At 31.3% G+C, this 21,920-nt stretch overlaps 3 protein-coding genes across 6 annotated transcripts; 1 reads left to right on the top strand and 2 right to left on the bottom strand.

The window, feature by feature from the left end:
• Nucleotides 1-2,762: 2,762 nt before the first annotated feature.
• Nucleotides 2,763-7,486, bottom strand: LOC115236155 (sphingomyelin phosphodiesterase 4). The gene is made up of 14 exons (XM_029808412.1): nucleotides 7,241-7,486; nucleotides 6,671-6,970; nucleotides 6,475-6,577; nucleotides 6,044-6,275; nucleotides 5,713-5,950; nucleotides 5,470-5,582; nucleotides 5,177-5,335; nucleotides 4,939-5,110; nucleotides 4,221-4,403; nucleotides 3,849-4,067; nucleotides 3,671-3,763; nucleotides 3,408-3,584; nucleotides 3,108-3,337; nucleotides 2,763-3,005 (listed from the first exon to the last, which is right to left on the bottom strand). The coding sequence occupies exons 1-14, from the start codon at nucleotides 7,265-7,267 to the stop codon at nucleotides 2,864-2,866; spliced, it is 2,388 nt and encodes a 795-aa protein (XP_029664272.1). The 5' UTR covers nucleotides 7,268-7,486; the 3' UTR covers nucleotides 2,763-2,863.
• Nucleotides 7,487-7,805: 319 nt separating this feature from the next.
• On the bottom strand, nucleotides 7,806-14,224 carry LOC115236154 (solute carrier family 23 member 1). 3 transcript variants are annotated; one of them, XM_029808410.1, is made up of 14 exons: nucleotides 14,010-14,224; nucleotides 11,811-12,004; nucleotides 11,550-11,678; nucleotides 10,903-11,060; nucleotides 10,517-10,722; nucleotides 10,312-10,438; nucleotides 10,091-10,211; nucleotides 9,579-9,834; nucleotides 9,299-9,427; nucleotides 8,923-9,081; nucleotides 8,678-8,757; nucleotides 8,320-8,461; nucleotides 8,095-8,242; nucleotides 7,808-8,020 (listed from the first exon to the last, which is right to left on the bottom strand). In XM_029808410.1, the coding sequence occupies exons 3-14, from the start codon at nucleotides 11,634-11,636 to the stop codon at nucleotides 7,969-7,971; spliced, it is 1,665 nt and encodes a 554-aa protein (XP_029664270.1). In that variant the 5' UTR covers nucleotides 11,637-11,678; nucleotides 11,811-12,004; nucleotides 14,010-14,224; the 3' UTR covers nucleotides 7,808-7,968. The 3 variants fall into 3 exon arrangements, with proteins under 3 accessions (XP_029664269.1, XP_029664270.1, XP_029664271.1); XM_029808409.1 differs by lacking the exon at nucleotides 11,811-12,004 and having other exon boundaries at nucleotides 7,806-8,020; XM_029808411.1 differs by lacking the exons at nucleotides 11,811-12,004; nucleotides 14,010-14,224 and having other exon boundaries at nucleotides 11,578-11,802.
• A 1,376-nt stretch (nucleotides 14,225-15,600) lies between these two features.
• Nucleotides 15,601-19,386, top strand: LOC115236101 (nuclear cap-binding protein subunit 3-like). Of its 2 annotated transcripts, XM_029808312.1 has the most exons (8): nucleotides 15,601-15,719; nucleotides 15,806-15,932; nucleotides 16,013-16,185; nucleotides 16,247-16,398; nucleotides 16,494-16,859; nucleotides 16,961-17,349; nucleotides 17,424-17,923; nucleotides 18,162-19,386. In XM_029808312.1, the coding sequence occupies exons 2-8, from the start codon at nucleotides 15,846-15,848 to the stop codon at nucleotides 18,304-18,306; spliced, it is 1,812 nt and encodes a 603-aa protein (XP_029664172.1). In that variant the 5' UTR covers nucleotides 15,601-15,719; nucleotides 15,806-15,845; the 3' UTR covers nucleotides 18,307-19,386. The 2 variants fall into 2 exon arrangements, with proteins under 2 accessions (XP_029664172.1, XP_029664173.1); XM_029808313.1 differs by lacking the exon at nucleotides 15,601-15,719 and having other exon boundaries at nucleotides 15,795-15,932; nucleotides 15,999-16,185.
• The last annotated feature ends 2,534 nt before the right edge of the window (nucleotides 19,387-21,920 follow it).

A 21,920-nucleotide genomic window follows, 5' to 3' on the forward strand; every position in this document is an offset into this window, starting at 1 on the left:
AGTTTTATATATACACACATTTATATTAGTTAGTATATATATACACACACACACATATACATCATCTACATATATCTAGACACATCTACACATCTGCACACATATATAATCGCTAACAGATATTAATGTATCGCTTATTGCAAGAATATTATATATGGTAAACCAAAGTAATTAATTAATTTACATTACAGTTTAAAATAACTTTTATAAGAAAAAGAAAGATATGTATCTAATGATTTCAGCTATATTAACAGTAATAAGTGTAATATCAATAACATATAAATGAGAAATAAATGATTATATATTTTAAAAGTACAATGCTATAAATTAAATAAAAAATATAAATATAAAATAAATAAATAAAATAAATGTATTAGCGATTCAAGAAAAAAAATAAGTTCAGAAACTTATTTCTCATTTCGTATAAATCTATACATTATTATTAATCCTTTTTAACAAGCAGTAACCATATTTAAGGCACTTGCGCTTACAATTGTTTTGTATTAAGATAAATATAAACAAGAGAAAGAAAGGGAGCAATTAAATTATGTTTTCAAAATATATATATATTATTTCTTATATATGTATTATTTTTAATATTTTTTTATCGTTTATGGCAAATACAAACATTTTGTTGGTATATTTTTTATAAATAATTATAATGTAAGTACACACGACTAAGAGTAGTGGCTTACAAACATTATTGGAAATATATTATACAGGATGTTTCAGGACCCATGGGATAAGCTTTGGTGGATCGTAGATTTCATCAAGAGAATCAATTTTTATCAAGAAACCCGTGTCTTCTGACGCATCTTTAAGGAGTTATGCATCTCTCTTCGAACCGCTTGTGAGGTAGGCAACCATACTGTCGCGTGACAGTATTGCGCATAACGTTTGACAATACTAATCCATGTCCTTTAAATAAAATTTAAAGAAAAAACAACAAAAAAAGCAAAATAGAATCACAGGCGATCCGAACAGGGATGCGTAGTTCTTCAAAGATGCGTCGAAGGACACTAGTTTCTTGATAAAAATTGATTCTCTTGGTGAAATCTACGATCCACCAAAGTTTATTTTTTTAAATTATATATATGGTTGCGACGAACATCACTCTTCTTAACCGCGAATATCAATGTGTGAATATTTCACGAGCTCTTATTTTGCCACATTGCCAACACGTTTTTTACCAAATTGTGAAGCAACAGAACATCTCAAATATTTGTTATCCTTTCATTTTTAATATTTTCATTTTCTTTGATGTGTCAATTTATCTTATATTTATATTTTTTGAAATCTTTTAAAAATGCTTAAAAAAAAGAAGATAATTCAGATTAAAAAATAAACTTAACTTCTGTTATCCACAATGTGTTCATCAAACATAGAATACAATCGCACTTGTTCGATAGAATCGAGATTAATCGTCGACAATCAGTGTGGTACGATAAATTTGCGGAGCCATTGCTCCAGACGCGCGGCGTCTGAAAAAACATCGGAGAACTGTTCAACTTGGGCACTCCCATTTGCTGCTGGTGGCTTTAACGAACGGTGAACGAGTCCATTCGTGATAATTCTTATATGTTCATTGTCCGTAACTGGCGTATAACAGAGCGCTTGACATTGCATAAAGGATCTCTAATTGCGCTGCGAAACTAAATGGTTTCTCTCTTTCTTTCGCGCGCGCACGCCACGAGTAGCAGCTTCTCGATGAACGCGATCTAAATCGAAAATGGGTCGTGTTCGTGTTACATCGACCATGTAAACACACCCTTGAATATACTGCCGAGTATCTAATGGTTTAATACGACTAATGCTTCGCGCTGGAAGATAAGACTTATTGTTAAATTTAGTGCCGTACTTCCAATCGCGTGTAAGCTTTTCGCAATAATTGCCCAAATTATATTATATTTATTTTTCTTTAAATTCCTAAAATATATATTTAATTACGCAATACATTTAATTTTAATTTAATTATTTTTAATTTTAATTTTGTAGATCAATTTGGAATCGAGAATGGGGATATGGTATTTAAACATATCACGCGTAAATAAATGCACTCAAACATTGTTGTGCACTCAAACACTCTTACATATATAAGTAAAGTCCGTAAATATGTTTAAATGAGCAGAAGTTTAACGAAGCAGGAACAAAAAGCGCGTGGAAAGTAACGCGAGCTTTACTTACTGCGGAAGTGATAAAGATGTTTTACTAGGAAAGACGCGTATTTTTTATATATAATTATATATATTTATATTTAATTGTATATAAACTTTCTTCATGCACATAATTAATTTAACCTTTCGAAAGTGAGTTGTTTTACAATGATTAGAGAGAAGAATTGATCGCGGCTGTTCTTGGCGCATCGTATCGGTGTTGTGTAGATTTTTAATTTTTTTTACGTGCACTTAAAGCTTTATCGATCGACGACTTGCGTCAATTTTCGAATTCAATTTGTCTAATGAGACAAATGCAACTTCATTTTCTCGGTGTATGCATTATGTTGATTAAGCTCGTTCAGATCGCGACGATGATCAAAGCAGATCACGACAATAATTGTTTTCGCGCTTTCTCTATTTTTGATACGTATAAAGCAATTAATGAGTTAATATTTGCTAATATTGTTATATTAGTCAGTATATATATACACACACACACATATACATATCTAGACACATCTACACATCTGCACACATATATAATCGCTAACAGATATTAATGTATCGCTTATTGCAAGAATATTATATATGGTAAACCAAATATATAAAGTTATATATCAAAAATTATTATACATATTCGTAAATATATCATCTAAAACAACTTACACAGAATTGTATCTTATTGGTCATTTAAAAAATTTAAAATATTATCGGCTAATGGAAAACGCAGTTGCATTTGGTCTGAAAGAACTTGCATCAGATGGAAAACAATGATGCAACGTGCCACGTATGATTACGTACATAATCCACACCCAAAGTGCAAATCCCAGGAACTTGAAAGGACTATAACTGTAAAAGAAAACGTTGTAAAGGCATAGAATAATACCAAAATTATAACATAAATGTATTTCAATGAGTGACAAATTATAAAGAACTCATGGAATTACATACTCGATAAGCCACACGAGAAATATCCCGCATAACACACTGACGAGAAATGTGTAATTAGCTAAGGATCGTAAACTTAGTCGAGGTGGCAGTCGTTCCTCGCAACCATGGATAAATCCGTTAGGCGTACGTTTTGGTAATTTCATGACCGTGACAGGTGGTGCGATCAATTGCCGAAAAATACTACCAAAGAAGCTCCGTCTATTGTACAGTGCAATGATCTCACGACGATACTGCAAATCGTGAGTTGTTAGATTGACGAACAACAATTGATTGTACATTACAGATACATATATATAATACCTTAAGATTGATGTAGCAGCATAATTTGTAGAAATTTCTAACTAAAAAAGCACATTCGTTCGATCGAATCGGTTGTAGCTCTGGATCACCCATATACTCGATATATCGGCACGTTTGTCTATCTTCTTGCAGCGGTACGAAAGTACCCGGTCTACTTGAGTCAAGGCTAGACTCCGTCTAAAAGTTAATCATATCTTTTTCTAATCAAGTGAAAAGTTTTGATAAAACATATTTTACTAAAAAGATCATAGATAATATTTCACCTGCGATTGATGACAAAAAGAAGTTGATAGAATACTATCGTGATATTCTTGATCTGCCACTATAGCAACTTGTGGAATGTCTTCGAGTTTGATCTGCAATAATCGCGATTGTATGTATGGTATTCACGCTAATATAGATGTGCGATTCGTGTTATAAGTATAAGAAAAATCTAGTTACTTGAAATATATCTATCAGCTGCTGCTGAGCGGTAGCCAAGAGTAGAGGGACGCGTCGTCGTTCTTCTATGCTAATGTCATCTGAAGAATAATCCTCGCCATTAATAAATTCCAATAAAGACAGCAAAAAACGCTTTCCTCTTCTTCTGTTTTCCAAAGCTTCAACCAAACTAGTCGCCGTTAAATGCGCTTGCTTAATGGTACTTAAAAACCATACAACCTATAAAGAAAATCGTAACACAAAATCTAAAAAAACTAATAGTCAATAATAATAATCACTGATTTAGTGTCAAATTAGTATCTAATTTAATCTAAATCAATTTCAGACTAATAATCAATAGATATCCAGAGATGTACGAAAAATGGAAAATACCTGTAAAGTGATAGCTGACGAAAACATAGGTACATATTGATACGTTGGACCTTCCAGCTCGAGAATCTGTTGCCTAACAATCGATGTCCATTGATTGGTAGTTAATCGGCTTTTACTTAGGCCTTCATCCATGCAACTTTCTACTTCACATATCATTTTTGCTAAATGTGGTTGCGAAAATACCTATAGAATAGAAAATGGCAAAATATATTTTCATAACAAATATATCAAGCATAAGAAAATAGTTTATTCTGTCAAAAAAAAAAATGTACATGCCTTTGTAACTCTGAATAACATTAGTGCATTTTTAGGTGCTACTAGATCAGTTCTCATAAATCTTGGAAGCAACTGTTGAAATACAGCCGTATACGCTAATAAATTATTGGCAACAAAAGAAATCCATCTTCCAGTGTCATGAATTTTACCTCTTTCTTCTTCCTCTGCTTTACTGAAAATATTAAAGTGCAAATATTAGCAATAGTACTTTGACAGTATTGACATTAAATATATCTACCCTTCTTTAGTATACGATATTTCAGGAACATATCTCCATGGTTGAATAAAACTCAACCAAGCTTCCAGTATTAATCTAAATGAACTGTCCAATGGCCAATGATATATTGCTTTTCGTAGAAATGTATATATTTTTCCTTGAACTGAAGGAAGAATTATTCTGGCAAGAAAATAGTTTATTCTGTCAAAAAAAAAATGTACATGCCTTTGTAACTCTGAATAACATTAGTGCATTTTTAGGTGCTACTAGATCAGTTCTCATAAATCTTGGAAGCAACTGTTGAAATACAGCCGTATACGCTAATAAATTATTGGCAACAAAAGAAATCCATCTTCCAGTGTCATGAATTTTACCTCTTTCTTCTTCCTCTGCTTTACTGAAAATATTAAAGTGCAAATATTAGCAATAGTACTTTGACAGTATTGACATTAAATATATCTACCCTTCTTTAGTATACGATATTTCAGGAACATATCTCCATGGTTGAATAAAACTCAACCAAGCTTCCAGTATTAATCTAAATGAACTGTCCAATGGCCAATGATATATTGCTTTTCGTAGAAATGTATATATTTTTCCTTGAACTGAAGGAAGAATTATTCTGGCAAGTAAAGATAAAATAATAATATTAATTGTGAGAAGAAATTATATATATACAATATAAAATATTATTATAAAATGTGTATATATATGTATATGTATACTATGTGAATATATTATAAAATATCTTAATACCTCTTCAATTCATCCATAGCACTCTTGTCACCTGTTGCACTATTCGTGAATTCATGCAGCGTTTTTATAAACGCTCTTACAAGGCGTACATGTTCACCAGAATGTATGCTATGCTGAAATTAGAAGCTACAATCAAATATATTTAACAATAAGATAATAAAAATTATTCATATTTTTATTCTGCGGAAATATTTGTTTTTTCATATACTGTAGCTTATTGTTTATTGTGCACAGAAAACTTACTCGCCGCGGTATTGAAGTTAAATAAGATGTATTCAACTGAGTCGTATTCACACGAGAAGTCAATTGCTCGTCCTCTGTATATTCTAACCAAAAATCAAGAAAAACTTGCACTACAGTCTCGCTTCTCCATACTAGCGGTAGGTACTGTTGTTGCGGTACACCTGATCCAGAGCTTGTCGTTCCTGGTGATAATATGGACGCTCTCAGAAGTCTTGGAGTTTGCAATTTATGACAATCTCTGATTGGGATTTAAGACATATAAATAAGATGTATTTACTACTTGAATTTACACAACTTATTTCTCGATATAAAATAAATTAAGTTCCCATACCTTCTGAATTCTGGTGACTGAGTTAATTTTCTTGGTGGAGTTTTTTTGATATATGGTCCAATCATTGGTAAAACAGTAGAATTATCTTTTGGAAGGAAATGATACAAATAATTATGTGCTAATTGAACATAAACTGTTTCCCAATTCATCCATATATTTTCTGGCTGTTGCAGTTGCAACCAGGGATTGGTTAGATGATATGCAAAATGAAAAATATAATATTCAAAGGGATATATATATCTGCATTAAGGAAAAATCAATGTTAATAAAGCATAAAATACATTAAGCAAAGAATAAACCGAAAACACTATGACGTAAAGAATCGAGACATTACTAAGCATTCCTTTGATTTTAGCAGGCATTATTATTATACATAATTTTAATTAGCAGTTAAACTTCATAATAACTATATAGTTTTTGGTAAAGGATACTCATAAATAAAGCTGAAGGAACACGTGTTCCTTGATCATCTCTAATTTTATCGAGATAAAATGGCGATATTACCGCTTCTTCCAACATGGAGCGTATTTTTGACTAAAACATGAAACAATTAAGTTCATAGCTGCAATAAATATAAAACAATATATATATATATATATGCAGCATAAATTTAATTTTTAGACATACTGGAAGATATGATATTGGAAAATTGTACTTTAAATAACAGTCTGGAAGCAATTTGTAACATAAAGAAAACATTGGTCCTTGTGGGCTAAGAAAGTTGCACAGTGCTTCATATTCATGTGGATTCTTCTTCAGTGTAATACTGTGCAAATTCCATCCAATATTATCTACTATTCCAAATAAGGAGTCTATCAATAGAGGAAAGACAAGCTGCAGTTCAGTGGTACTCGACTCATCTATCAACATAGCTAGATTTTTGCATCGTTCTATCAATGGTTCATTTAAATATTTCTGAGCTCTGATCTAAAAAATAATATAGTAAAATCTATTATATATTGATTTCATCATAATTATAGATACTATTAAATATTACTTAAGTATTACTTATAAGGGTTAAACAATTTCTTTTCGATAAATAATTAATATGTACATAATATTATATTTGAGGAACATAATTGATATATTTTACAATTAATGTAATTTGTGTTCATTTTAAAGATTTTTAAACTATTCTGATTTTTTAAGATTATATCTTGCTATTTGTATAAGTCAACTGACATATAATGTACATACTGTAGCAACATCAGTAGAAGCAGCCATTGTTTAGAGATTTCTCGCTTGAAAAAATTATAAAAATCAGTTTTTAAACAATAATAAACAATAATTTATAACACTGTTAATTTATATATCACTTCACACATTGTTTTTATTTCATAATTTTTGTCGGTCTACACCGTAGACATATAAAATACAGAAGGGCTCTTGCACACAGAATCAACCTCACGCTCTTACGGACGAACTGTAAACCGATTGGCTATCGCGTCATCGCGACGCGTCGCTTCTTGCCACGCATGACAATGGCGCGTTCCATGCTCCCACGTGCAAGAGTCCAGAGCAAAGTCTCCTGAGATGAGACAAGAATTTGCGGATATTTACCTTTATTATTTCATGCAATTTTTTGATATAATTATTTTTGTAGGTGTAAAACCAGATTTTAACAGTAAAATATATATTAAAAAGCAATATTTTTCATACAACAAAATATTTTAAACAAATATAAACTTGACGCTTTTTTTCCCTTTTCTTGAAATTTGAATATACATACATGTATCATGGAAAATTTCTTATAACATTATGATGTTATATATTTGTCTTTTTTATTATTACATATTTTCGATTACAAAAATCCTGACAAAATGACACATATTCCAAAATATATAAATAAAATATCTCTCTAAAAAACGCTTTAATGTTTTTTAAACATCTTAGAGATCTTTTGACCTTTTTGTGCTATCTGGGATTTATAATCTTTTGTATGTGGGTAAAAATGGCACATAAGATGTCCATTTCCACCTGAAAGATATTAACTATTATTATTATCTACGCGCAAAGATGCGCATACAAAAATAAAATTTATATTATAATACCTTCTTAGCAAGTTCATTCCAAACGGAAAATCGTATGTGCTCCGGACGTATTCGATGTTAGACATTCCGTCAGCTTTTTTATCAACCGTGCGATCCGTCAATTCCATTTCCTTCGCCCAATCCTCTAATCCACGTTCTTTTGCATTACCTTTTAATGTTAAATAAATAAATAAATAATATATTTGTTAGAAAGTCATTATTTCCATTTCATTATAAATAACATACCTGGAATAATATTATCCAAAAAACAACCTAAAGCACCACCCACCAGAATAGTGGTGCTGAGCAGTACAGTTAATACACTATCTATTATAGCGCTTCCTGTTTGTATTATATCTGGATATTTGATCAACCATTTCGATAGAACCTGAAAATGATCGGATCAAGATATCATTTATCCATATTTATTATCTAATATATACGCCCACAAAATTACATAAGCAAAAACGTTTATGCATAAATAAGGAAAAAAAATATATATGCAAATATATGCAAATATATATGTATATGTATATGTAAGTTAATGCGTATATGAATAGTGGAAATCGATAATAATCAGTTGCAATCCCGAGAATGTACTCACCAGAGGGAAAAACATGGACAAGCCCAAGATGAACAGATTTCTCGAAGAATTGAGATTTATATATTGCAATGCCGACAGACCTAACGAGGAATTAGATTAGAAATAATAAAATATAAAAAAGAGAAACAATAGATTTAAAAACAGCAAGCTTTGAATTATTTATCTAAATATTTTAACTTTATGTATAAGTACTGGCTCTTTTTAATGGTTTAAATATACACACACGCACATATATAAAAACTTACCAAAAGCACAAATCATCCCAAACATTACGCAAAATATTCCGCCTATTATCGGTTCGGGAATTATGATAAACACCGCACCAAACTTGCTGATTACACCTTGTAGGATCATCAAGATACACGCCCATTGTATTACTCTGCGACTACCAACTTTGGTAACTCCTAATTATTTCCCCAAATATTATATTAAATGATAATATTATATGATTTACGATTATAAATAAATAAAAATCAATTCTCAAATATATGATTATAAAACGTAAGCAGTAAACAAATAAAAAATGTTGATTTGCTTACAGTTACAGTTACCGTTACAGTTTATATTTTTTTACCGATTTAGGTCGACGGAAAATTCGCTTAAAATAAAATTGTCTTTTACCTATCGTGCCGACGTTCTCGCCGAATGTATTCGTACCGTTACCGCTACCCCAAAGTCCGGCCAATATTGTACCGAGGCCTTCCATACCGATACCACGATTGATCGCGTGAATCGGCGGCGGCGGTGCTCCTAGAAATTACGCAATAAATTTTATTAGATCACGTTTTAATATACGCGCATTTTCACTGAAATGTATTTCTTGTTAATAATTATTATATTATATATTGTTAATAATTATTATATATATATAAAATTGTGGCTCTAAAGCGAATATACTTACCGCACATTTTCGCGGTAGTTGGATAGTAACTGATAGACTCGACCGTGCATGCTAATACTCCCGCTAGCATACCGAGTACCCCTGATAACGTTACAGTGGGCATGCCCCACTGTCCAGGATACGGTACTCGAAACCATGGTGAGTCGCTTATTATTTTTAATTTACTATCGGACCTGGCAGGATGACCGTATGGTAGCATATCGGTCACCGTTAGTATAGTGCAAATTATCCACATGATAATTATTGTTAATAAAATCTACGAATGCAAAAAATTATTATTTATAGTTCATCAGTACAATTTAAATATACGTGACATATACGTGAATTCTTCATCTTATACAATTTTGATTGGATACAAAATTTTCCTTAGGTTTATATAATATGTACGTATGTATATATATATTTTTTTACAGCAAAAAAAATAAAGTCATAAGATTAATGTCATCATCTATATCACGATGATTCATGTTATCACTGCAGAATTCACAGGATCTTTTTTGCTTTGTATTTACCGGAAAAAGTTTAAATAGTTCAAACCAAATAATTTGGAATCCTTGGCCTTTACGATACATTGGAAACGGAAATGGCACGTTAATCATTATTTGAGAGCATGTCGTTAGCAGTATTATTGTTCTAAAAATATATGCAAGAGATTTTCAATATTGGATATTATCACAGTAATAGTTTATATAAAGTGTTCTCAAGCTTTTTCGTAAATTATGAGAGACATTACCCAGCTGCGATACCCCAGTGCTGAGACGCGGCATCCGCTGCATTTTCGAACAAAGACAGTCCAACTAACGAAACTGTCGGCACTATTGTCAACGGGGTTATAAATTTCAGCAAATATCCGACGATACCTAAGCACGCAATTTTAATGTATCACGTTAAAAAAAAGAAAAAATTATGTACATGATAGATTTGGCAATTCAAGTCACCTCCAAATCCGATTATTACTTGGAATAGAGCGGAAACAGCAATGGCGCCCGACAATTCTCTCATTCGAATTTGCCACAGCTCAGTCCGATTCTCGTGGGACATCTGATTTAAGACTTCCGGCACGGGGCACTGCCACTGCGGCAGGTTCAATATCGCTAGAGTCGGTACTAAAAATGATATGGTACCACCCTGTACCAATGGCAACCTATTGCAAAAATCCGTTTTTTTCACATAAATTTTACGGTATTTTTATCAGTATTTCTCAAATAAGATCAATCAATATAAAATTTTATTATTATGTGAGCTGTAATAATTAGTATATAATCAGATCATTTTGCAACAGTCAATTTTATATTTTGTCTTGTATGATAATGATTGTACATACCTACATCCTACAGTAGTCTGAAGAAATGTCACCAAACCGGTGACAAAGATCATCGTAGAAATAATATGACTTCTCGCAGGATCATCCTCGGCCATGCAAAGAGCTGGCGTTAAAATGAAAGGGATAGAAACGATAGCGCCGATCATAGTTAAGTAATGCTGTAGAGTATATTATTAAGTAATATATCTCATATAAAATATAATATACGTAGAATATATATAATCAAATACTAGAACAATACAGACGCTTTTTTTACGGACATTTTCCAATTTTTGTAACTTTTCTTTCCATATATACATATATATAAATCTAAACTTTTTAATAATCCTTTTATAAAATCTAGTTTCATTAATTTAAAAAAATTACATTTTTTTATATATATATACAGGGTGTATCTGAAATGATGCACTAAACTTTAGGAGCATATTCTAGAGGTCAAAATAAGACTTTTTTTCCTATGAACATGGGTCCGTAAATGAACCCTCCTCCATATACTGTATGTATATGTATATTAAAAGTAATAATAAAAATTAAGATTGATAAAAACGATGTTTAAAAAGAAAACAAAATATTGTTTTTTTTGTTTAAAACATGTTTTTAATACTTACATATTAAAATTTAGTTAAAGTTTAAATATATGCTTATACCTGCAGTGACATAAATAAACATAGATACCATGGCGGTATATCGTCGATGCCGTAGGTGATGTCAAGGTTTCTGTTTTTATCTCTCATTGTTTTCTTTGGTATTGTTACGACCGTCGAATTTTCTATCTCCTTAAAAATCAAAGAATATATAATTGAGCAAAACACTATAAAATTAGTAGGTTTTAAATACCTCGATGAGAATATCGACAAGAAACTTACACAGATATCGAAAAATATTATTTGTTATCAGAATGTACTCACATACAAAATTGGCCCATAAGTAACCAGTTTATAAGATTCAATATCAGTGACAACAGTATAATAAAAGTATCATATCATATTTATCTTTTTAATAAATTAATTGGTATGCTTAAGCTGGTAATAAATGATAACACAGGTTGAGAAAAAAATAGAATGAGACATTATCCAACCGCGCAATCATCTAAATGAAGATACTGTAAATTTCAAAATTATTCGTGAATCATAAACGTCACTAATACTAGCGTACACGCGACACACAAATACGCGATTATCTTAAATATAGTCTGAAATTGGCCAACATTAAATCTTTATATTTCAAAAACTATTTCTTGAAATAAAAAATGGCATATGCTTTTATTACTTTATTTTTCTCGAACTTTCATCCTCTAATCTTATTGTCCTCGATTTTCGGGATATCCTATATCTATCACGCGTACATTACTGATGCATATCATATACTTACTATATATACTGATAATATGCAACATACTGATAATATATGATAGATAAAGAAAGAAAGAAGAATGCGCGCGTATCAATCATATAATTTTTGGAATTTAGGGTTTCGAATATATATAAACATTATAAAATAAGCTATATCTCTCATGCAATAAAGTTTCCTTAAACTTGGGACCTTAAATTTTCCGTTTCTATCATTCTAAAAGGCCAAAATTAATGAGACTCTACTGTATTTTACATATTCACATTCCTATGTAACGCCTAAACTGTGCTCAATTTTCATCTTGTGTTGATGTTAATAACAATAATAATGTTCACACCGAACAAACAAAACTCAAATTTAGAAAAGAAATTATCACATTTGAGGCCTAGATACGCTAAACACTTGGTGATAATAAAAGCATACGAAACCATCTTACTATTAGATGGTTATTAACAAGCATATTAGGAAAATTCCATTGCTTACACGAGATATTATAACTTATATCCCTGCTCGCTTTGGAAATAATATTAGTATAATAACTAAAACATTATCTCGTGTACCGACTCAATTAGATTCATTACAGTAATATAAAAATTATTCTGTAGCTTTGTTACTTGCAGCTGTACAAGCATTAATATTTGATAATGTAGGAATAAAAGTAAAATTTTTCAATATTTGTGTATGTAAGGTTTAATTAATATTGTTTACACATACATACACACAAACACACACACACACACACACACACGTGTGTAATCTTTATCAGGAGCGCTATTCTGTACATGCTACCGACGATTGTCGGTGTCGTTATGTGTTTTTTACCTGCGCAAAGACACCGATAATTGTCGGTAACATGTATAGCGCTTCTGAAATAGAGTTTATGCAAATACTTGCTTACAATTGACGATATATAATATCGGCAAAAATTGTCATTTATTGTTATCTATCTATTATTTGCAATTTATCAATTATTTGCAATTATCTGTTGTATTAGCTAATAAGAGTGTTTAATGTTGTTTAATGTGTTTTTGTTTATATAATTATAAAGTGAAAAATTCTCTCTTAAAGTTTATCTAAAATTAATTTAAAATTATGTAAATTAGTTGCTCTCTTTAAAGCTTTATTCGCGAAGAAACATGCAATTTTATGATAGCTCATTAAAAAAAGCAAATAAAAAAAGATGATATTTCTGATATCTTAATTTATACAGCACGGAACATTTCAATTACATTGCAGCAATATTATAATCTTGCAACATAATATTGTAGAGACATTGTAAGAGCATATAACTCTCACTTTCTATCTCTCTTTCTCTCTGTTTCTTCTTATAATATTTCATGAAAAATGTTACAGCAACATTATAGAAACATTACAACAGAACAGTATTCAGTAATCGTTAATTATTTGTTCGTTTACCACAATGCGATGCATTATACGTTATCTATCTCGTATTTATATTTTAGAATCATGAGAACTATATAAAATTTGCAAAGAACGACTAATAAGATTAAAGATGTAATAATTATTTCTATCAATTTAATTTTTCTGATACAATCTCAACACAGGCAGTTCATACATTAAACTGATTGTTCAGAAACGTCGGACAAATAAATGAATGACAATAATTCATTTATTATTTACTTAAAATGTAGAGTTTAATTTCCATATAAAAATAAAAATTTGATTTTAATAAATAAAAAACTATTTAAATTTAATTATTTTATGCAAAAAACCTTTTTTTATTACAGATAACTCACCATTTGGGATATTTGTACTTCGTTCTCCAGTTGCATTTTAATAAGAAACACAGCACGATATTCCGATGAACTCGATCGACCGTCCTATACAAGAAAGTCTCACAAAGATTCGTCGCAAGAGAAAATGCGGCTCACGTTCAAATGCGTCCAATACTTATGTGTCAAAATATGATCGAGCGCGCGATCTCTTCTTATATACACATATGCTCTCCTACTATCCGCCGTCTATATCTGTCACTTCTATTAAGTGATTATTAAAAACGAATTCCATGACGCAATTCATCCGAGTAACGCTCGAGAAAACATCGATGAATAATGCAAACGGTGATAATTCGTATATGAATGATAAAATATTACCTCTACAAATAAGAGAAAACCTGCAAAAAGTGAGAAACGCAGATAATGGAGCGGAAAGAATTATATTTAAAATTACCGATTGCGAATTGCAACCAAATGTAAGAATTAAGACACGAATGATTTCTTTTATCTTTCTTTCAAAATGAAAATATTTGCTTCTCTAAGAGTAATCAGACAATACAGTTATTAATTCTTAAGAATTATTCAATATAATATGTTTCTCTTTCAGTGTCACGCTCCAGATTCTATGTTTAATTTAAAATAAAATAAGTATATATTTAAGAGAGAAAGAGAGAGAGAGAGAGAGAGAAAGAAAAATTTAGTAACATATTAATTATATGAATATTTTTTAACAAACAATCATGATCAATCAGTAAGTAATACATGTTTTTTAATACGCTCGAAAATTCGTCTCGAATCAATAAGAGAATTTTGCAAAGAGATAGATATTAATATGTAATTCGTAAAGATAAAAAAAAATAATATATAATATATTTTGCGAAGAGGTCGCGCAGTAATGCAGTTCACGAGCAGTAATGCGTCTTAAAACGCTCGAAAATTCATTTCTGAATTATCAGGAAAATATATTTCGCTAAGAGGTCGCGCGGTAATACAGTTCACGAGTGGTAATGTGTCTTAAAACGCTCGAAAATTCATTTCTGAATTACCAGGAGAATATATTTCGCGAAGAGGTATGTGAAGAGATTCGCGCAAAAGGTGGTGGGGACTGAATCCATGAGTACTTCGCACTGATTGGTTGACGGGCGACTATTAAAAAAGAACTATACTAGATCAATTCACCCACGCAAATCGAAATTTCGTGACTTACGCGAAACATATTCTCCTTATATCTCATAAATGGATTTTCAAGCGTATTAAGACATTTCTGTTTCGAACTGCATTACTTTTACCTCTTCGCAAAATATATTTTTATTGTTATACAGTCAAAGTTCAGGAAGTTCAGTGTTCAGCTACAAAGAACAAACCTTAAGCCCGTATCAAACTATGCATTGAGATTGAAATTTGACCAATCAGGACAAGGAAATTTTAGTTCCTTTTATCCTGATTGGTCAAATTTCAATCTTCAATATGTAGTCTGATACGGGCTTTAAGGCTCTTATAGGACACATCAACGTGTTGAGACTAGCCGTGTTCCGTGTTCCGATATTCATATTCACTGCCAGTACTGAAAATCTATAGTTTACGTCACATATACTATAGATTTTCAGTACTGGCAGTGAATATCGGAACACGGCCACTGTGTGCAAAAAACTTTAATGATCATCTAAAAACATGGAGGTTTGGTGGCCCTGACAGCAAACGTCTGCCGCTGTGGTTGCTTATTTGTAAACTGTAACCTATTAATTTTATCTTATATATAATAAGTTGTTAATTATTGCGAAATTTACGAACAAACTTACTCGTTCGCTTCTATTAAGAATATTTAAACGCCTAACGCACTTGTCACATTTGTGCGACATGGACGAGTATGAGGAATCTTCGGACGTTGAGATGGTGCCTATCGAGGAAATAGATAGAGTCAGAACAATTCCAACAGAATTACGGGTAAGACAAATTATATTAATCTTAATCGATACTTGTTGTTAATTAATACCATTGTAAAAAACTCAGACTATTCTATATAGACTCAAATGCAAACATTAGACAGCCACTATGAAAAATCCATGAACACATTTACAACGGGTATAGATATATTCAGCAAAGAGGAGAAATTGAAGATGGAAGAACGAGCGAAGCGTTTTGGCTTATTGGAGAAATTCGAAAAATCGCCGAATCAAGAAGAGAATTTATATAGCAGGTAAAAAATAATTTGATATGGAACAAGAGCGATTAATATGACTATATATTATATTTTGCAGTATGGGCATCACAGATGATGGCGAGAATGCAAAGAATGCCAGATTGAATGTAATCCATATGAGAGGAACGGAGGAAATGAGTAGCAAAGATGTGTTTAAATATTTCCAAGATTATGCTCCGATGTCTATTGAATGGATCAATGATGTTTCATGTATGGTTTAAAGTTTGATTTTATTCAAGAAACACCTATGATGATATATCATTTATGATTGATGTTAATTTAATATATAATTCATTATATTACAGGTAACATAGTCTGGTTTGACAATTTATCAGCAGCCAGAGCTATGCTAGGATTATCCAAAAAAATTGTAGGTAGTGTTGTGAAATGTTCAGATCGAGAAAACAATTCCGAAAATAGGAAAGACAGTGAAGTGACAGTACAAGCAGAAAATGAGTCTGTTGATGTAGATAAGGATGGAAAGAAAGAGAATTGTGTAAGCATTAAAGACATCGATTACCCATTACCTCCAGGTATATGGAGGAAGGGAGTGGATTATCCAAAATCTAAAGGAATCTTTCTAAGATTTGCTACTAGGATGGATAAAAAGCCTGTCAATGCGGAAAAGAGAAGTGAATACTACAAAAAGCATGGAAATCCCAACTTTGGAGGTAAATTTGTATGCAATTCTGCATAATAAAAATAAAACTAAATTAAAATCGATGAGAGCAAAGATGACAAGATGGTTTTGTTTTTATGTGCATATTCTCAGGTCTTAAAGGAATTCTAACAGAGTCTCGTAAACGTATGTACAAGCAGATCCAACAAAATAAACACATGTTATCAAGTGAAGATGAAGATCAAAACAAAACGAAAAATCCGTGGGGTGCATTGTCTGAAACATGGGGTTTGAATGATGTTGTGGAGGATGACTTTCTTCCAAAGAATGGCGTTAAAGAGCCAGTACGTGGTATAAAGGAGAGATTGGGTGTCAAATGTAGGGATAAAGATGCCATACGAACGGAAGACTTGGAAGAGACTAGTTCGGGTAGCGATAGTGACGAGAATTGGTGTAAGCGGAGTAAAATTCCTCGTATGCGAATGCACGCCGACGATGAGGAGGAGAAATTACAAAAGCGACGTGCGAAGCTCCGATATCAAGTTAGTTATTTTCTTTTTATTGGAAGGATATTTTTCTTTTACTTTTTTCTATAAACAATTATCCTTTCCTTTAGATGGTTCTCAACAATTTAAATAACAGTGGTGACTTACGATCGAAATTGGGAAGACCAAAAACGAAAGCGCAGTTTCACGATCCTATTCAAGTAGTGGTCACGAACACGAACCTAACGAAATCGAAACATGATAATTCTGGAGTAATCCGACAAGATTATCAGAAAGAAACACAATTATCGGAAAAAGAAGAAGGAGAATGGCAAGAATCGGAAGATGAAGACAATCGGGCAGAAGGCAAGAAAGAGCAAAAGTATGGACAATGTGCATTGATGGAAGAGGAAGAGAGAGAAGAAGAGGAAGAGGAAGAAGAAGAAGAAGGTGAACACAAGGAGGATGAAGAGGATAGTGGTGAAGACAGTGTTGTACCTGCAAAAGAGATTCAAGGTCCTAAAGGAAGCGTGATAAAGGTAGTCCCACCCAAGCCACGCATTGCTTCCACTGTATGGGCAAGATTAAATCACACAAAAAGCGAAACAAGTGATAGCTATTTGAAAAACAGGTAACAAAATAATTTTTTTTATTTATTAATCATAACTCGCGCATTTTCTTTCCCTTCCTCCTTTTCTCTCTCCCCTCCCTCTTCTTTCTCTCTTTTTCTTTCTGCCTCTTTGCTACATATCCTTTTGAAATCAATTTTGCACACATTGTAATTTATTATTATTATATTATTATTTACTTATATTATTATTATATAAGTGTTCATTGTTTCTGACTTATGAGAGTTGTATTTCTTAAAGACAATCGACGAGCCGTGACTTGAGAAATACCTTAAAGGGCGGCGACTTGCGCTCACGTATCGGGAATCATACCAGAGGACGTTCTCCATTGAGAATAGAAGTGAAAAATGATAAATATACAGAAGACAATAGTGATGGAGAGTGATTCTTGCATGAACTGATTGTTTAAACTTTAAAAGTTTGAAATTTGTAAAGAGTGCTCATTATCTTAATGTATTGTTTTAAGACTTCCTTTTTTCATTGGCTACAAATTTTCAGTGGAATACAAATTATATATATATATATGCAATTATATATAATTTATGCGCTCTCGATTATAATGGAATCTTTTTCATCATTAGAAAAGTTTTCTTTTTATGCGGATGCATAGTGGAGAGAGCAAGGGAAAAGATATTAATATCTTTAGAACTCTTATTTTTTATACTGTACAACCAATCTTCCAATAATAATCATTATCATTTCTATATTTTTATCATGAGATAATGAATGCTTTTAATGATAGTTCATGTAAATTTGACAAATCATGTATCTATAAATTGATGTATATTTCTGCAGATAGAAAAAAAAAACAGACAACTAAGTACTTTGATCAAGTCATTTGCGTAATTATAGAAAAAAGAAGTAAGAGATTTTTCGAAGATATCACTTTCAATATGTTATCCTGAAGCGTAAAAAATATACTTTTTACATGAAGTAAATCGAAGAAAAATGGATAACAATAATTTTATAGCTTTCTGAAATAATCTCGAGATATCTTGTAAAGATAATCCCAATAATCCGAGAGTATGGTCAGATTGGTAGATAATATACTCAATATCACTTTGAAGAAAAAAAAAAAAAATAACTCTTGTGCATTGAGCTATATTCACTGTCTTTCGAATATATTCTTGTGAAATCACACCGGCATGATCAGAACTATCACCTACATGAGAGTGTCGTGTGATGTATTTATAATTTATTAAATAAGATCTTATTTTTATTAGTTCAGCACGAGTGTAACATACTAAAACCAAAAAAGGGATATACGAATGGCGCAATAAAGACATCAAGTAATTGGCCAATAAAGCCATTTTTTATATATTAGCACAATAATAGTTTGGAATAGCTATTTAAAATACAATAGTCGATAATGATAATTTAATTAACACGAATTATGATAATCCATCTCGGATAACAATTATTTGGAGCAGCAAATCGAGGTAATAAAGAAATCGGGTAAAGAGAACATAGTAAGTACATTTATTTTTCAAATAGCTCTTTAGCTACATTCATAGTTTATATGTTTCTATTTATGGTTTCTTTCCTGTGTCCCATTATACTTTCAAAAACATAATATCTGTGTGCAAATTAAAGCAATTATATTCAATAGTAGATCTCAAAATAATTCGTTTCCCGTTTTTACGACTGTTTCAACTTTATCACGTTTTTTAACAACGACCTGCGAATAATTATACATGTTGTAATTATCAAATTAATAATGTATTGAAAATTATGACTTAATTTCATTCAATTATCTTTTTCCGCACACATTTTAAAATCTATCTGCTTTCTCTCAATTTTCTTTCTGCCTCTTTATCAAATTTGTATTATTCATGAATTTTATTTACGCTAAAATCTCCGAACAAATTGCAAATTTGATTACAAAAAAAGAGCAAGCAACAAAATAGTTTTATGGCAATTATAAGACTAGAAGTTATTCAACTACAATCATATTAAATGCATTTATTCGCTTTAAACACTATGAATGTAACTTCAGCGAAGAAAAAACTATCGATGACTCACGGCGACACAATTAAACGGACAAGATGATATCTTTCACGATTCACGATTGCCGTTAGCGAAGGATCAAAACAACAGAGAATCGAGGATAAAAATACTTTACGAGGAAATTCTGGTTTTTCTTGACGCATCGAAGATAAATAAATTAAATCGTTTGTGTATATATATATATATATATATATATATGTATATACCCTGATGGAAATAATTTTACATCTTTTCACGCGAAAATGATGTGGAAGCAATTTTGTTTGATGTAACTACAACTTTTTAAATTATTTCTACGTAATTTTTAAAACTACACGATTTGGACAATGTTTGTAGTTTTTCATAAATTTACATAGATAATTTTCTACAACTATACGTTACGTAGTTTAGTTGTTTTTTTAACGATATTTTGAAATTCACTACAACTTATCATGAATTTTTATATTTTCAGAAAATTGTGATCTGTTGTTGAAAATTTTAATTTTTCGTAGAAATACGTGAATTGTTGTAAAATTATTTTCACAAAGGTAGTTTTATACTTTTATGTCCCAAATGTTATCTTAAAGCGACGCTGGGATAGTTGTGTGACAGTATAAATAGATCCTCCCGCGATGGTTTGCTGCACACATCTGCATATGTTTGATCGACGCACGTGTGAAAAATGCCGATCTTGCCCGTCGTTAAGAGGCGGTCGTGTGGCTTTTTTTCTCAAAGTTCTTTCATTCTATTCTACGTAAAAACGCTAATGATTTTTCACCCATCATTCGTTTACGAAGACTAACAACAGTCGTTCTATTTCTTGAGGAAATAGTGCGTAGATCTTTACTTTCTCCTGTCCCCTTTTTCTCCCTTACATTTCAATGATATAATCGTCGATCGTAACATCGAAAATCGACGGACGAAATGTTCGGATATATGTATAAGAATCGGCAACAACAACAAGTACACGTATATAACTTTAAGTATATTAGGCCTGATGATATTGATAATATTTTCATCTACATATACATAGGGTGTTTCAGAAATAGATGGCTAAACTTTAAGAGTATATTTTGTATTTATTGTAATGATAAAAAGTCATGTGAATGTCGGTCTGGAAACGCTTCCTTTTCGCATTTATAATTCGAAAAAGAAGCGTTTCCACACCTGTTCATATGATCTTTTTTCATCATCTAAAACACCCTCTGTCTATGTGTGCGCGTGTTGGGTAATGCGCAATATTCTGCATTTGCAATGTTGGCGCTTTTCTAATTTTTATCATTTGTATCACAATTTATATATTTAGTACATATCCAATTATCATTGACAGGAGCATCTTTGATTTCTCGTCGGCTTACATTTTTGCTGAACGCACGATTTTATCGTAGCTTTCCCGCGATTTGCAGTATGAAAACATTTTTGCAAAAGGCCTCGGAATGACCACCACTTAAAAAAAAAACTCGTCTATTATGTACAATATCTCATAGCCTGCTAAATAATATCAAAAGACTCCATCTTTGTGCTTTAGGATTAAAAATTTTTAACAAGCACAGCAAAAAAATAGTGTTTAATATATATATACTAAATATAATATACACATATATACTAAAAATATGTACATATCATCGTAAATTGTCAAATGGTTCTCTATGGAGATAAATCAAGAGATCGTAAAAGGCTATATACGCAATATAATATTTGTGAGTTTTTAGAAATCATTATTACAACAAAGTTAATTATATTAAAATTTCATTTCGTCGAAGAATCGTATTAGAAACAGGAATATATATCGAAAATTATTTGTACTCGAATTTTTTTTCATTGTATGTCGAATATTCATATGGCAAAGGCAGCGATCCGTCTAGAGCGCAGGAAGAAAAAGATATATATTTATTTCATTTAGTTACATACACAATAAAGAGTGTTTACAAGGAATCCACCATTCCCAAGAAAATCTCTAGTACGTCGTAACTAATTTAGAATTTATCGCTACAAAGGATTGTCGTCATTATA

The sequence above is a fragment of the Formica exsecta genome, unplaced genomic scaffold, assembly GCF_003651465.1.
Source record: "Formica exsecta isolate Colony F162 unplaced genomic scaffold, ASM365146v1 scaffold245, whole genome shotgun sequence".
Classification (NCBI taxonomy): domain Eukaryota; kingdom Metazoa; phylum Arthropoda; class Insecta; order Hymenoptera; family Formicidae; genus Formica; species Formica exsecta.

Bases quoted from the DNA above. Each gene is read 5' to 3' on its own strand.
- LOC115236155 (XM_029808412.1), bottom strand. From the start codon at position 7,267: ATGGCTGCTTCTACTGATGTTGCTACA. The intron at 6,276-6,474 runs GTATCCTTTACC...GCAGATATATAT, and splicing joins TCCTTCAGCTTTATTTATGA to ATCCCTTTGAATATTATATT. The intron at 3,338-3,407 runs GTATTATATATA...CACGATTTGCAG, and splicing joins GCTGCTACATCAATCTTAAG to TATCGTCGTGAGATCATTGC.
- LOC115236154 (XM_029808409.1), bottom strand. From the start codon at position 14,045: ATGCAACTGGAGAACGAAGTACAAATATCCCAAATG. The intron at 11,061-11,549 runs GTATAAGCATAT...TATACTCTACAG, and splicing joins GTTTATTTATGTCACTGCAG to CATTACTTAACTATGATCGG. The intron at 10,212-10,311 runs GTAATGTCTCTC...ATATATTTTTAG, and splicing joins CACTGGGGTATCGCAGCTGG to AACAATAATACTGCTAACGA.
- LOC115236101 (XM_029808312.1), top strand. From the start codon at position 15,846: ATGGACGAGTATGAGGAATCTTCGGACGTTGAGATGGTGCCTATCGAG. The intron at 15,933-16,012 runs GTAAGACAAATT...TATTCTATATAG, and splicing joins CAATTCCAACAGAATTACGG to ACTCAAATGCAAACATTAGA. The intron at 16,860-16,960 runs GTAAATTTGTAT...GCATATTCTCAG, and splicing joins TGGAAATCCCAACTTTGGAG to GTCTTAAAGGAATTCTAACA.